The 16,763-nt window shown below is 35.9% G+C and overlaps 1 protein-coding gene across 4 annotated transcripts in view; it reads right to left on the bottom strand.

The window, feature by feature from the left end:
- Nucleotides 1–16,763, bottom strand: part of LOC135692560 (uncharacterized) — a 61,547-nt gene that overhangs the window by 22,260 nt on the left and 22,524 nt on the right. Inside the window, exon 1 of one of the 4 annotated variants that reach the window (XM_065210735.2) lies at nucleotides 3,488–4,299. The exons of the other annotated variants lie outside the window; for them this stretch is intronic. Within the exon in view, the coding sequence (XP_065066807.2) occupies nucleotides 3,488–3,746 (259 nt within the window). The 5' untranslated portion in view covers nucleotides 3,747–4,299. Of the gene's footprint in view, nucleotides 1–3,487; nucleotides 4,300–16,763 lie in introns of those variants that run through there. 4 annotated transcript variants of the gene reach the window in all.

Genomic DNA, 16,763 nt, shown 5'->3' with positions numbered 1-16,763 from the left:
GATAGGCAAAGAGAGTAACAAAATGGACATCAAGACAAGGAAAGAGACTCAAAGAAAGACCCAGGAGAAGACGGATAGAAGAGATTAAGAGGAAAAATGGAAGCGTGTGGGTGTTGAAGGCAATTGATGAAGATGTTGGTGAAGTCTCTTTTCTTAGCTTTCAAAGTCATGATCTTACTCTGTGTTACTAGGAAACCCAAGAAGTCCCCGCCGACTCCATCCCTCCAATAGGATAATGGTATGACAAAGAAAATCCTTTTCATTAGCTGGCTTTCAATAGATGTATAAATGCTTTCAGCGTAACAATCACGTTACTGCAAGCAAGACAACCAGCCACAAGGTAAATGTACCCAGTAAAAAAATTAAGTTGGCGAGAAACAGATAATGACGAGAGATTCATGGAAAAGAAAGAGTCAAGGTGTGTCATTTTTACAAGGAAAAACTTTGAAAGAACTACAATTGTCCAGAAAATCCTTGCAATAAGCTCTCCTCTTGAATAAGCCCTTATTTTAGCAAAGAATATTGCACTGGACCCACTTTATAAACTTTCAATGTTTGAAAACATCAGCAATTTCAATAAAACTTCATGTGCATTAAAGCACATAATTTCATATAGGTTGACTTAATAGCTCGCTATTTCAGATTCTGTTCGAAAAAACGTGTTCTTTTAAAACTATATTCTGCCTGTTATAATGGAATAAGCCCCTCCCCGCCATTCATAAATAAGCCAACCTCTCGAATAAGCTCCCTTTTCAGTACCAACTTCATTCAAATTATTACGTAAATTTTTCACAAGAGAGGCTCCATCCATATCCCTTACATTTTTGAAAGGCGCACCGGGACGTAAGCCTATCAGAGAGTTACTTGAGTCAATTAAAGCGATAAATCACATTCAGGGCCATGGTCTTATCAATTAGTTAGATATCCTGTTTTTGCGACCATAACAGAACAACAAAGACTACCTCTTCTTCGCCTCCTCTCCGCATCGAGGCTCACACGGCACAGCACATTGCGCTGTAGCAAGATATGTACTCTTTTAATATACTCCAACTCGCCACTGACAGCAATAAATCAAAAAATAGTATATCTACCCCTTACATGCTCATTTTTTCATAATACTTTGGTTTGATTTCTGGCGATAATGACTTGTTATGAACGCTGAATTTCAGTTGGGAATTTATGGAGCGAAATCAGAAGAATTTGTGACTACACATGTCATCGAAAAAACATTTAACGATAAGTGTGTGAAATTCCCTCTTCTACTGACGTAAAATCCTCATGATTAATGTTATCTGACATAGACTAATGCCAACCACAAGTTGAGAAGAGTTTTGTTACTGGAAACGCTTTAATATGCAGATTGGCATTAAGATTAGATTCAGACATTGATCATTTGATTAAAAATATTTCGAAATGCAAAGTCTGTAGTACAATGTCAAACTTTGATATTTTAACAAGATGGCCACCGCACAGCCATAATATAACTGTTGCACCTTTAAATGCAATAACAAATATAGGTCAAAATGCTACCATAATGTGCTTCCGGAATATACAACCAAACGGCGCTATCTGATTCATTGAGCAATGTTGTATTTTTCCGTTGTAGAATATTTCTCCCAATGCCAGAAGAAAATTTAAATGTTAACCCCCGCAGACTAGCGATTTTAGTCGCCTGCGACAAAAAACGCCGTCGCCTGCGACAAAAATCGCCGTCGCTGACGACAAAAATCGCCGTCGCTGGCGACAAAAATCGCTAATGTGCGCTAGGTATAAGCCACTGAAAGTTGTATTATGTTGAGGAGGAGTTTGTTCAACTGTGCTCTTTTTTATAATTTTGCGGTACCAAGGGCTTACTATCTTATCCTTGATTGTTTGATCCTGATTTCCAAAATATAAATTTCCTGCGTAAAGTGGTAAGAAAGAAATACATTGTGTCGCAAACCGCTTGTATGTAGTTCCTGGTTACACATTTTTCACAACTTTGGATCCCGACCCCAAAAAAAATTTGTTGGATTTAACGATCTAAATCAGTTTGCTTTGGCACTGAGGCCAAGCTTGAACGTTTCCTTTAACTGCTTTCCCTGAAAGCTGAAAGCATCTTGATTTTAAATGCTGGAAGCGAGGCCATACTACTAACGATGGAACTGGGGGTTGTGCTGCATCTGGTTTTCATTTGAGAAATTTTGTTTTTCTATTTCTATTTTTCCTTTTTTACTGTTCTCGTGGTTAAGGATGGCAGTTCTATTTGAAACGGATCTAGCAAGCCCAATAGAAAAGGAAGTTTACATGTCCTCGTTAATAAAAACATATCTGTTTCGATCCGTGTAAGGGGGGGGGGTGTCTTACAAGGGGGTCTTACAAGGGAGGCTTTATGGTTTTAATGACAGATGTGGTGATTTAACAAAGATTTATTAGTTATGGTAGCACAAATCTAGATAAGCCAAGCTATAGAGGATTGATAAGATGAAAGTTAGAAAGTGTACTTTACTTAGCGTTCGTCAATAAAGGAAAATGCAAAACTAAGTTTTACTGAAAATTTATCGCAGGGGATAAAGGAAGATCTGGCAAGAGCAGCTAAAAATAAAATCTGCATATTACAATCATAAGAGCTGTCCCAGCATTTGAATAAGTGGTTCTGTGGAAATTTTTCATGGCGTCCTCTTCAAACAATGTTTAGACTGTTGTTACAATCTATTTCTTGCACTTCGAGCTTACTTCAGAATTTAGCAGCGAAAAAATATTACAGATTCAAGAAGTCTGTAAGATATCACAAAAATGGATCGATTTGAGGGGACAGAGAGGCTTTTAGAAATATGCACCCAATACATGTGACATAAACATCAGCTGACAAATTGAATAATTGTCTATCAGAAAAAAAATTTAATGAATTTACAAAAAAATGCATTGGCTATCAAAACTTAGCTTCTGACGGCAAAAGAAATTGAACCTTTGGTTTTGTACCTGAGAATATGTAAATATAGCATCTAGAAAATTGATAGGTGCATTTGAAAAGAAATTCTAGCGGGCATTTGTGAATTTGAAGAAACTTTCTAAAAACCTTCAAACCTAAGAATCTATTCTGGCAAAAATCATACTTTGATTGCTGAAAACACTGTACGCATTCAATCTGAACGCCTGCAGGAAACCTTGCTGTTTGTTTTTCTAAGATAACATCTTTGCTGTCAATTGTACTCTCAATTACAGCAACACGAAGATCGTGCGCAGAGCATGAGAGGTTGATGTCCCAATTGAAATTTCCGCATAATAGTTTCCGGGTTATAATGTCCGGTGCTCAAATCTTTGAAAGGAAAATTTTTTTCCTATAGTCATTAGAAGTTCACTTAACCGGGGATAATTTTGAAAATCAAAAACATTTTCCTCGTTTTAAGAAGAATTCGAGTAAGAAGATGCTAGAAGCATTGGACATTGGTCGTGTCCTGGGCTGGTGTACAAAGGAGCAGTAAAACAGCGGGTTAACTTCACTTACCTGGAAGAATTCCACGGACAGTGGTATTATCAAGGAAAACATATGGATATGCTTCCACATATGTCACTTCAAAGTTGTGTTTGCACATCTTATACTTATATGTCCACATGTTACATGCCCCTTCCTCTCGAAATATATCTGTCATTTCCATTCGCGATGCGCACCCGTCGTCTTCGGTAAAACGCTTCGTTTGCACCCTATCACCTCCAAAGAAGATGCCAAGAAATACAAATATAGTATTTCTCAATTTCATCTTCATGTTTTCTAGAGCCTATCTTGCCTCAACTGTGCAATTCCTGCTTTAAAGAAACTTCAGAGAGCCAATGCAAAGAAACTTCAGAGAGCCTTTGATGCTCAATCCTGTACCATAGCTGGGTTTAACAAGACCCTTGATCAGCTGCTATATATGTACTGAAACTGTCAACCATCTGTAGGTAGCTTGAGTTTTAGCTTGTTAGCAAATCTAAGTCATTAATGCGATATAAGTGACTGGTGTTCTTGACTGGCAGGAGCTTTAAGTTGGTAATTCTGCGAATTGTTTTATGTTCCCCGTCTCTGTGAGTGCGTAAAGTCAAGCAGAATTATATATTTAAAACGCTTGACTAAACGTTGTCGATTTATTACGAGCATTGACGAGCAAAGTAGCTATGAAACTCAGCGTCAGACTCCGCGTGATGGTATCTTTGCTGCAGTTGAGATTGTCGTATTGAAGCAAAAATATATATAGAACATGCTATGATCTTCCTCCACGAAGGAATAACCTACTTACGTATCTGAAAGTGTATGAATCAAGAAAACAATACGTGAACAATGAATTCAGCGAAAAACATTCATGATCGCTGTGGTTTAAAATGAATTTTCGGGGGGTCGGGTCTTGTTAAAACAGTTTAATATTCCAAAATGATCAACAAAGGAAATAAACAGCTTATCTGCCGTAAAATACTGAACTGCAAGTTTATGTTGCGTAGAACATCTCCCAATTACTTTATAAGAATTTGCTGTATATTATATACTGTAAGATAAATATATATATGTCAATAATAGGTGCGATGGGGGGCTAAAAGTCACAAACATCAGTAAAGTTGTGCTAAGTTAAATTTTTTCCAAGCAAATCACAATTTTGCGAGAATTGCACCTTAAAATCGCCAGTTTCACATTGGAAAATTGTAAACCCTCGATCGATTCAGTTTTGCAGATTGCTCGATTAAACACACTTACACAAATTGAAAGGGGAGGCACGTGCCAGCTATATTTTTCACCCCCTCCCGACCACCTTCCGTGAAAGTCTCATCAGCAAAATATTCTAATCATACCCTTTTGGATTTCAATTTATTAGTTAGTGAGATGCAGACAAATTACTTCTTAACAGGCGTTCAAATCAAACAGTGAAACTTTGAAAATAGTTAGGCTTATGTCAACAAGGCCAGAAACATCTTGATTTTCATTGAACAGCAAATATCTGTTGATTCAAACTGTGAACTCATTACATTACTTTCAGTGTTTTTGAAAGTTTAATAAACTACGTGACCACAAAAGCTTATTTTAGAACTTTCATAAAACTAATAGTTTTACAGCTGAAGTTGCTTTGGAATAGCTGAAATTTAAATTTTAACAATGCTAAAATATTCTGATTGCATTAGCGTAGTGTAATGCTGCCAAAATGTACTCAGTAGATAAAAACTTGCACACCCCCCCCCCTCCCTAGAAAAATTTCCTGAAACCGGGCTTGGGTGCATGACCACGTATGATAGTTCTTGAACGTCACCAAAGCACAGTTACTATGCTATGATGTTTCAATTTGCTATATGTGACGGTGTTTTGCTTGCCAACGCTTTCTATTAAGGCATTTTGTTCTACTGTATATACCGTAAATCCTCGAATCAGCCCCCTGGGGGCCTACTTATTTTTCGATATTTTTGGATAGAGGCTCATTCGAGGGGAGGGGGGGCTTATACGAGAGGGGATTATAATATTATTGAAGACATTAAAAGTTTCTTTATGGGCATTTAACTGATTATTACCTAAAGTATGAATTTGTTTTGTTAATTTAATAAAACGCCATAGGCAACCTCAGATGGCAAAAATCATCAAATGGAGGGGTCAATTAGAGGATTTACAGAAGAAGTGGGGCTTATTCGAAGGGGGGGGGCTTTTCGAGAGGGGGCCAATTCAAGAATTTACGGTAATGGTGTATGGCCATGTATGATGGTTTCTTGGACATCACCCAATATATTCGGGGTTTCATCATGTAAACTTACTTGGCTTGATACTAAACATTTTTTTGCAAATTTGACAATGTAGGAAACTATAGAGCTTTATCATCCATATTGCTAATGTATCAGAAATTGATATTTGGCCTAGGGGAATCATGATTTCAAGTCAACTGACAAGATATTTTCGCCTGCAATAAGTAATAATATGACGTCAGAGGATAAAAGGAAAATGACGTCAGAGGATCGAAAGAACCAAGCGATGCCTGCCACAAAGACATGTTTTTCTCATTGATTAACCCAATTTAGTCCTCAAGTCCATATTCCACCTTTTTTGGACACAGAAGTAACCCAAATCCTACCTTTACTTTCAGAGACAAAATCTTAAATTTTTCCAAAATCTTTAATTGGTGGATCTCTTGCTCCACCACACCCTACATTTTCCACTTCTGTAATTTATAATTTTATTACAGGTATTTTTTTATTTTCTAGATGCAGTAGCGTAGTCAGGGTGGTAAGATAGGAGCGGGGCAAAGACGAGTTGAACGAAGCAAAAAAAGAGGTCGACCCCCTTTGAAACGCCAGATAACACACTTTTCAAAGACACTCTTTTCCATTGAGGGCGCCGGTCCCATGTTCCTCCCCCCTAACTATGCTACCGACTAGATGGTGTGAACATAGAATAAATTACCCATAAGGAGCAAAGAATTAAGCTGAAAGAACAGTTAAACATAATTACAAGCTTGGACAATTATATAGATCATGATTTGTGGATTTAGGAACGCGTAATTTCTGTTTCTTCTGAAAGAAATTAAAAGCGAACTAACACACTTGTGGTTAGATTACGTTTTAAAACTATGTCTTTGAAACGCCCAAAACAGCAGGCTTTCAATGTTATATTTCTTGATCTATTCCTTAAGGTTAATCAGGCCATCAGTTTCCGTCACCAAATGAATTTAGATTTCGATATCTCTAAAAGGGTTTAAGCTGCCATATACCGCCAAACAGGTTGTTACCCAAGGCTCATTACTCAGTCCAATACTATCTGTGGCAACTCAAAGTCGTAGATACCTGCTATCATTTGTGCAAGTATGAATGTTTTTCAGAGACTGCTGAATCAAAGCAATTTAAATTTCTGCAGCAAGTTTAATTATTTAAAGACATTTCTTATAGCAGTTGTAGAATTTTTCGGCAGGCCCTTAGTACCTTTTGATTGGAAAATAATTGATGCGGCAATCTGGACAGCTAGAGCATCATTGAGATTAGATCAAAGAAAATACGAGAATCTTAGAAAAATTCATCTCCAATATATAGTTAATTACTAATAATACTTTTTCATTCCTTTATTAGCTTGATTAAGATATTTTCAAAATTTACTGGCGACTCAGTTAATAGGACCATGCCCACTCTATAGTTTTTGAAGTAGTTAATTTACAGAATTTGAAAAAGGTTGTTTAAATATGACCACCCAAATTCTGAATTTTAAACAAACTGGAATTCTATATGTTAAAATAGAAGTGAAAGTGCACATGCGACAATATTCTTACTGAATACAGTTTTTGACTTTACATATTTGTTTTCGATGCGAGTCTTATTGAAAACATCCTTACATTTCGTATTCGCTCAAAGAGCCAAAGACCTTGAGCTTTTTACCTTACATACTCTTGTTACTTGTTACTTGCATACTCAAAGTTTTTCGTTTTTCAGGACAAACGCCTTCCATGGATTTCATAGACCTTATGAACAAAATTTGTAACATTCTCATTGCTTTTTAAGTAGACTATGGTCCACAGAGACATATTTACGGTGCTTTCTTCAAATTTCTTTGATTTTCCAAATTTTGTCATTGATTCAAATCGTAAAGGATTTTTACTGATATTTACGACAACTCTGTATGAAAACGTCAAATATTTTCCTAGAAAAAAGCTGATGCATGTAAAGTTAATCACGGATAAGTAGGTCTTAAGCACCACCACCCAAAGACCGAGATGCAACTTTTCGTTTAAGGGAGGGGGGCAGCCCTGATAAATAAGTGTAACGACAGCTATATTTTACAAAGAAAAAGTATTTCATTTATGTCACTTAAGCTTTTGGGGGGCCAAAACTCCCTGCCCCCCCCGTATCTCTGTACACTAACACCACCAAACCAATCAGAAAATCTCACAAGTACATAAAAACTGTATGTCCAAGCCTTTGGAGTCCAAGCTACATTCGTAATAAAAATAAAGCACTTTCAAAATATTATTGCATCTATGTGAGTTTGTCATCAGCAGACAATAAGCATCTTGGGTGAGTGAAACAATAAGTTTTAAATCTCTGTTTCTAGCGTAATTAGGGAAGCCCTTAACTTTATACCTAAAGAATATTTTCTTTAAGCTTTCAGTCAGCACTGATTTGACAATACGCTATTCTCTGCCATTCTGCACACGCTAAAGCAGCTGCGTTTTAAGCTTCACATCAAATTAAAAGTTTGCGGGTAGCTATCCGAGCGACTGTGTCGAAAATTAGGTAGACTTTTTAACTGAGAAAATGGGTTGTTCGCCTTCAGCACCTGAAGGAGAATTTCTGTTCGCAGACAGCATAAAGTCTATCATACTCGCATGAAACCATGGCGTGGTGTTCCACCAAGATACTAATTAACGCTGAATTTGAAGAGTACACGATCATAAAATCATAATGACAGTTGTAGCTAGGGTTTCTTAAATTGACATATATTTAGCGAACACATGAAATATAGTCCGGACGCCAGTTTGACGTGAAAAATGTGGAAAAAATTCTGAATTTTACAAAGTCGTTGCATTACTTTCTTGATTTCAAATTTGGAGAAACCTTGAAATACAAAGAACTGAATTAAACGTAGAAAAGCTTTGGGCTTACTTCGGAAATTTCCAGATGCAATTCTAAGGCCATTTAAATTAACATTGGTTGGATATTAATAATATTAACAATGTTATGTAGCCAATCGGCAAAGTAAGACTAATTTTCGAAGTTATCTCAATCTTAAACGCAACACAGTGCTTATTGTCGCCCTTTAACTGTTGACTGACTGGAAAAAGTGCATGAAATGCAAACAATACACGATGCTAGCATTATCAACAAAAACTGCATTACCTACATACAACTTTTCTTTCAGCAATAAAATGTTCCTAAATTTCTGCTTGAACTTTGAGTTGTCTAGTTCAGCTAACAATACCATATAGGTCAAATCTTCAACACCATCTTTATGATAAATCGAGTAGAGATACAAATAAGTCGCCTCAATGACACACTTAATCTTAAAGTTAGTTGCTATTTTTGGGCAATGTGCACTGGCCTCTCTATTGGTTCTAAACGCAAACACTATTTTTTTCTTTATACAATCCTGGAAATAATCAAAAGCATATTAAGATTAAAATTTCCTTCAAAACAGTTTTTTGAATCAAACTTTTTGAATTATTTTTATTGAATAAAACTTTTCAAACAGATTCTTTACATTCTCTACATACTCTCAGAAAGCCTAACTTCCTAGTTTCCGAAAAATTGCTAAAAAATTAAAACAAACTTGAAAGAGCTGTCGTACGATCGAATCAAGAGCCTCGACAAGGCTCCATTCTCTGTTCTTTCCTGTTTAGCGTTTTTCGACTAACCGCATATTTCGAACGAAAATAGCATGTATTACATGCGTCATAATGTATTGCTTGAAGGGACTTCTGTGTCACGATAAATCAGTAGACAGTCAAGTCTATTTATCAGGGGTGACAAACCAGATATAAAATATCAAATTTATTACGGAAAGAAAACGCTGCTATTTAGGAACACGCTGGAAATGAATGGAAGAATTAAAGATAAATTAGAAGTAGTTAAGTAAATCAAACTTTAAAAACGTTTGGTGGCAAATCAGTTAAAATCTTAAAATATGTTTGAATTAGCATTGAAGGAGGGAGGATTAAAGTTGAATTAAAAATCAAAGGTAGAGGAGAGATCTGATGGAGATAAAGATGAGCGATCTGATGATACAGATGAAAGAGACATAAATTTACAACTTTGTACAATTATTTTGTCTCTAAATTTGTCAATGAATAGTATGAAATGGTTTTTTGGTCACAAGCAGCTGTTGTCACGTGTAAGGAAATCGTTCACAAGACACAACATCACACAGGTGCTTTTTAAATTTGACGAAGAGTTTCCTCCCAACTTGCAAACAAAATAAAGTCATTTTAAAACTTTCTCCTAGCTCTGCATCTCTAAAGACTGAAAGTCATAAACTCTGAATATGCTGCAGAGTTAATATTTTCAAGCTGTTGCTTATGAGAATATAAGAAGTACACAATCAATTAAAATCAGTTTCCTTACTCGCTGCTCTTTTTCTATGTTTATATTAGAAAAATTCACCCTTTTTACTTAGATCACAGGTGAAACAATAGGTCAATAAATAATTGATGACAAGTGCATTAAAGCATTATACCTCATTTCCTAGCATAAAGAGCAGTTTGAAAGTTAAGTGATGGAAAGAAATTATTTTTGTTTCGCATGCTCTCCCCACGAATCACTCTTCGCCTTAATTAATGACTTTATTGATGTGCTTTGACAACTGCTATAAATATTTTGACTTACTAATTCCTTGAAATAATAAGCAATATAAATATGGGATTTTTGTAAAATTATTAATGATAGGTAATGAGTTTAAATATTTAAATAATGAATGTGGAAAATATTTTATGCTTCAAAGAACCTCTTTCTATAAAATCTCAACATTCAATGTTTACTTAGAAAATGTAAACACTATAGATTCATGGACAAAATTACTTCCTAACAATAAATTGATTTTGGCATTACTAAATCAGAAAATTTCAAAACAAAATAAATGTTTGTTTTGAAAGGAAAAGCACATAAAACATAAAACAATACGAAAAACTGAATGCACCTGTTGAACTGTGGAGAAGAGAAAAATTAGGTTAACAGTAATCGAGATCAAAATACGTATGAACAGCCAAAGATACGAATGAGCGTACTTTATGGGATGTTTTCTTGGCGTTTGTTTGGGAGACGAACTAAAAGGTTTTCGAAAGTCCTTTAGCTTTCAAAATTTTGCATCATATAGATAGTAGAAACATTTGTGGCACTTATTGGAATACATTTAACTCCAAATGACTCGAGCCTTCCGATAACTTGAACATGAAATTTAAGTTGAGCTGATATTTCATTCCCCTTGAAAAATACCTCCATATAGCCCCACCCCCACCCTGGTGTCTCGAACATTCCCTATCTGGAGCCGTTTCATTGGTCCTTTGGAGGTTCGAGTTTATCATGAGTTTACTGTCTGCATGTCTTTGATCAAAAAATGAATAAAATTTAGATAAAAACGGTGTAAAAATATCAATGAAACTCTGGTTGATATAATATATAATATATAATATATAATATACTGTAAATATAATATATGATGGTTTTTATTGAATGCTTTGAAGTGTTATGAACAGGAAATTTTTTCTGCGAGCCCATCCCCAAATGCGCATGCGCATATGACGCACTTTCTCCTTGGTCCGGAGAATTGGATAAAACAATTAACCTAAACAATTGGAATCTAAATTCATCTCCCGAAAAAGTCTGGTTTCTCAGGACGAAGTTTTGTTAAAAAGTAATGGGAGGATTGTGGGTTTAACGTTCTATGGGACGAAAAATCGGTTGTGGTTGCAAATTCTTCATCGCCAGCTTGTTTTGAAACTGGCAGTTCTTCAGGATCAATTGACCAAAAAACACAGAACACAAGAATTGTGTTGGTTACAATCGTAGTTGTTGTGATCGAGCAAAAGCACCGAGAACGCTTTTAAGAGCTGAACTGTACAAAAGCAATAACAAGTAGTCCTTTATAACATATTTGAAAGCAGGCCTGCTTCGGGGAAGATCTAAATGGTAATTACTATTAACGATGATAACTTAATGGTGAATTGCAATGAGGACTTCATATTCCTACAATATTGTGAGAATCAGGCAAAAAATTTAATTTCTTCGTTCACGCTTAGAACGAATTTGAATGCCCCCCTCCCCCCAAAATGACAGGAAAGACTTGTATCTGATAGCAAAAGTTATTTCCAAAGGAAAATGTTGTAACACAAAATTTCTTCTTTTAGTGCCCTATCAGTCCCCCAGTCCCCCATTCTCCCACATTACTACCGTCCCTTTTTATCGGAAGGCTGCATAGCAGTGTGTCACCCAAATTAATAGTTAAATGGAAATATTTTAAATGTTTAACGTCACATTTCTATGAATGTGGCGGAGCCAAACGATTTAGACGATAAGAAATCGGACGATCAGAAAGGGCTGCGTTTGACCCCGTGTGGCACTCTTTCTCCACAGTTACGGATTATGGAAGTAAAGCTCTCTGTTATGCGATATATCAAGGGTTACCACAAAGGTCAATACATTTCTGTTACCTAAAAGTGCACCTTGTTTACTGAAGTTAGGAATTACAGTGGACTTTTACATGAATTTGAAACACGGCGTAGTTGAAATTGTAATTTGTGACTTGCAATCGTTAAAACTTTCGAAAATCTACTTTTAAGCTATACCATTGTACACTACGCTACACCATTGTACACTAAGCTACACCATTGTACTATTGTATTGTACACTATTGTACACCTTTTTGAAGATTCTTAAAGAACTAATGAGACAGTTAGAAATACTCGCATTTGAGCGGGCGTTGCTCGCATAGTAGTGTGTACGAATTTAAATAGTACGAGGTACCCTTTTAATGCCATCGATTTAATCTAAAGATCCCGACGTTGATAGCAGGGTTGCATAAATTATTTGAATGTCTAAATTGAGGTATCTAGCTTCAAAAATCTATTCTCAAAACAATTGAATTTCGTTCTCATATTCACAAGTAGCACTTTGAAATAACTCTCAAAATGCAAAATCTGTTCAAATTTGGTAAGATATCGTCAACGAAAGATTTCAGGTTTGATAGTTGATAGGTTTGACCTTGGCTTGCTTCATATAAGCCCGGAAAATATTCTGTGATTTAGGTTAGAACCAAGGGTAAGTAACAGTGATATGATGGGGAAGAACCTGTGTTCATTGTCTCTTAGCCAAAGATGCAAAGGAGTGCTCAACCCCCTTGTTAGAATCAAGAGAGATTTTTTGGGGGGGGGGGGAGGGAGCTCAGCTTCCTTAACAAAGCCAGTACATTTTCAAATTAACGCATTTCTTACCTGGCAATGTGATGTTAATCGAATGAGATTTTCAACGCTCAACCAGTTACATGTCCAGTTTTCCTTTAATTTAGCGCTTGGTCTTTACATCAAAACTCTTTTATGTTAACCTTTTATGGTAGCCCGCAAAATAACTTTCCTGGGAATATAAATGCTTTTTATTGTTTCTTGCTACCTATTTTTTTGCACATGATAATTTTTACCAAATAGAAAAATCTGCATGTAGGAGCAATACCTACAGCATGCCACATGCATGTTGCATTCTTCCACTTCTGATGAGAATCGTTAGAGATGATTTAACACTCTCTTTGAAACATCGGTCGAGCACCTATACATTTTCTCAAAAAAATTGAGAAGTATATTTCTGTCAATTTTTTTGCCTTAGGTAGCAACTGTCATCAAACAAATAATTAAAATTTCGAACTTTTCAATTTTGGACTTTTGATTTTCGGATAGAAACTTTCGGACAAAAAATTTTGATTTCGGACGATTTCGGCATAAAAATTTTCTAGCAAATGTAAAAGACACCAAGAAATTTGGGATAAGATTTTTAAGTTTATATCACAATATAAGAATAAGATATTGAACAAAACACTAACTATTGAGTATATAAAAGCAGTTTTAATTTGTTTCAAGATCGAGGGATGGTCATTTGGTTCACTTATTGATTCCAGACACATCGATATCTTTTTGATCAGATCTGATAGGTTTTTCAAATGGTCATACAAACAAACCAATCAACCGGATTTGGTAAATTGCAGGAACTGACTTGGTAGATATAATTCCGAACTCCTTGCCTACAGCAGTAACAGTTCTTAGTTTTATCGAAATAAGTAAAAACACCATCTTGAGATCTGAAAATGCAATCAAGCTTTCAGAAAGTTATTGTCTGCAAAGGCTGGCATGTATACATGGTAAAAGTGTGTTGATCAACGTACCCAAACAAGGAGAATTTCTCAATGAAATAAAGGAACCGGAGGCCTTGATGGTAGATCTATATTCAATGGCACAGATGCTCAAAGGGCTGGAAAAAATTGAACCCTACATTGCGGTCCATAACCCGACATTGCAGTACATAACCCGACATTGCAGTACATAACCCGACATTACGGTCCATAACCCAATATTACGGTCCATAACCCAACATTGCGGTCCATAACCCGACATTGCGGTCCATAACCCGACATTGCGATCCATAACCCGACATTGCGATGCATAACCCAACATTACGGTCCATATACCTCAGACGATCTCACCATTTGTATGGCTTTTTAATGGAGTATGGGGGAACGGTCAATGTTGAAGTTGTAGATGGGAAATGTCACAGGTCTCGATTGCTTACGGTGGTTTTGAAAAACATCTTGCCGGTTCAGCTACTTTTGAAGTAGCTAGTATGTAACGAAGATATTTAGAACAGCTTATGTGTTTGATCAACAAGAAAATAAAAATGACCTGCGATGTCAGCTGTATATTGGTACTGCAGTCTCGCATCATCTTTCTGCATTGCTTGGTCAATGCTTTTTAGGGAATCTTAGTGAAATATGAATTATGAATTACAATTTTCTTGAAATCATGCTGAAAATCTGAAACGACTTCGACACGACAACCAATAATAAAGATCTCAGTAAGGTGAACTGTTCCCTTCCACCTCAAATGATGATTTTTAATAAATTTCAAATTGAATAAAAAACACTCTTGAATTGTTCTTTAATTTACTTGATTGTATCAATGACACAGAAATACAGTTTCCTTTTTTGTTAAGTTGAGATCTGGGCTCATCTCTCCAGGACGAAAGAAAACTGCTGGATACAACCAAAAAACAACATAGTTTTTCGATCTCGCTGTTAAGCACAGCAATCACTAGCCATCAAAGCAAACATCAGCGATGATAGACTTATTAATACAGTGAATTGGGCAGACCTAAAATTAAAAATGTCCCTAGCTCTTTTCTTAAAATGGAGTAATACTTTAAAGATACCTTTCTCGGTTACGTTAAAAATAATGGTAATGGTAAAATAAAAATAATCTCTCGTCTCATTTTGACCGCCAAATATTTTGCTTTCTAAGTATAATTCTAAATAGAGATGTTCAAAAAATGTGATTGATTATGATTATTATTATGATTAAAAATGATTATGATTATGCTTAATTTTGTTAACGACCAAAATTACAAAGTGATGGTGAACCTAAAATATGTTTTAGCAAATTCTATGCTAGAAACTCAAATACTGATAGAGAAATTACAGTGGAAAAAGTCTGAAATATGAACACAGCAGTCGAGTATCTTGTCCTGCTGAAAATTTTGTCCAATGAAGTTGTTTGCGGCTAATATGCTGTCATCTATAGTAGCCTCCCTACCGGAAAACCTCCATACAACAGACGGTAAGTCTAGTGCTGCACGTAGTTAGATGTAATTATGAGCGAAAAGTTCAGTAATTATACGCGAAAAAATATCGAAATTTATCGTTCTATTATTCCTTGAGTTTCCAATTCATCTAAAGAGTTTAATAATTGAAAACGTGATCATCATTCTTTGTAGAGAAGTCTAAGATTTCACAAATTTCCAAGCTTGATATCAAAGGAAGCAGAATTAATTGGCAAACACCTTAGAGATATACGTAATTTTATTAGGAGAAGTATCACGAAAGCGGATGTGCACTGGCCCTACCCACGTTTATAAACAGCAGATAACCATTTCGGCACCGACGGAGTTTGTTCAGAGTGTTTTTAGTAAATAGCAGCACAGAAACTACAGTGATTTAGATCACAAAAGTGAAACACTATCACTAAAACAGAGGCGTTCGTGTTAAATTAACCTTGCAAGAAGATTCATGAGGATCTTGGAAAAAAATTTGTCTAATGTTTGATATTCCCCATCTACAAAATCCCACTACACCCCGTATACTGATTCTCAACCACATTGACATTATGGCTACGTGAAATTGGTTTGACATGACATTACTGTATCACAAAAGGATAAAGTATAGACAGAGAGGATAATCTACTACTAAGGAAGATGAAAGAACTACGGTGTTTAGAGAATACTTTGAAATGAGAGACACGACAGCTAAAGGGTTTTCTATCTTTGAGGCTATTAGAGCTATCACTGTAGGGTGATACACATTAATCTTGATAAGCAAAATCTTCACAAAGCCAAAAATCAGTGGGTAGACATATTAACACCACATTTTATATCTCAGTTTTTGACACTTCAGTGTAACATCGCATGCACTTTCTTACATAAAAAAGTCTGTAACAAATCATAATTGAGAAGCAAAGGCAGTTGTCATCGATAAATAGCAGCATGATCCTGATGTCTTAAATGAAAGAATGATTTACAAAATAAAGCTTGCCGGTACAATCGTGAAGAAGCTCAGATTAGAAAATTCATTGAAATTATAACTGTCTGTACTGATTATAAAAGAACGGTAAAGTAAAAGCAATAGAGTATGAGATAAGAGAAGAATGAATTTCAATTTAGACCAATTTAGACTGCCTTCCTATGTTTTCAATTGTCATTAACGCTGCCTTCCTATGTCCTTATTTTGCCCCCACTGTTCATAGTATTGTCTTTAAGTGTCATTAACGCTGTCTTCCATCCCCATTAACGCTGTCTTCCATCATCATTAAAGTTGTTTTCCATTCATTTTGTCGCCTTCCATTCGTCCATACGTTGCCTCTCATTTGTCAATTTGTCGCCTTCCATTCGTCAATACGTTGCCTTTCATTCGTCAATACGTTGCCTTCCATTCGTCAATACGTTGCCTTTCATTTGTCAATACGTTGTCTTCCATTCGTCAATACGTTGCCTTCCATTCTTCAATGCGTTGCCTTCCATTCGTCCATACGTTGCCTCTCATTCGTCAATTTGTC

The sequence above is a fragment of the Rhopilema esculentum genome, chromosome 3 (assembly GCF_057945365.1).
Source record: "Rhopilema esculentum isolate cy_ngs chromosome 3, ASM5794536v1, whole genome shotgun sequence".
NCBI classification, from domain to species: domain Eukaryota; kingdom Metazoa; phylum Cnidaria; class Scyphozoa; order Rhizostomeae; family Rhizostomatidae; genus Rhopilema; species Rhopilema esculentum.
The sequence above is the reverse complement of the archived record's forward strand: the minus strand, read 5'-3'. Positions and strand labels throughout refer to the sequence as shown.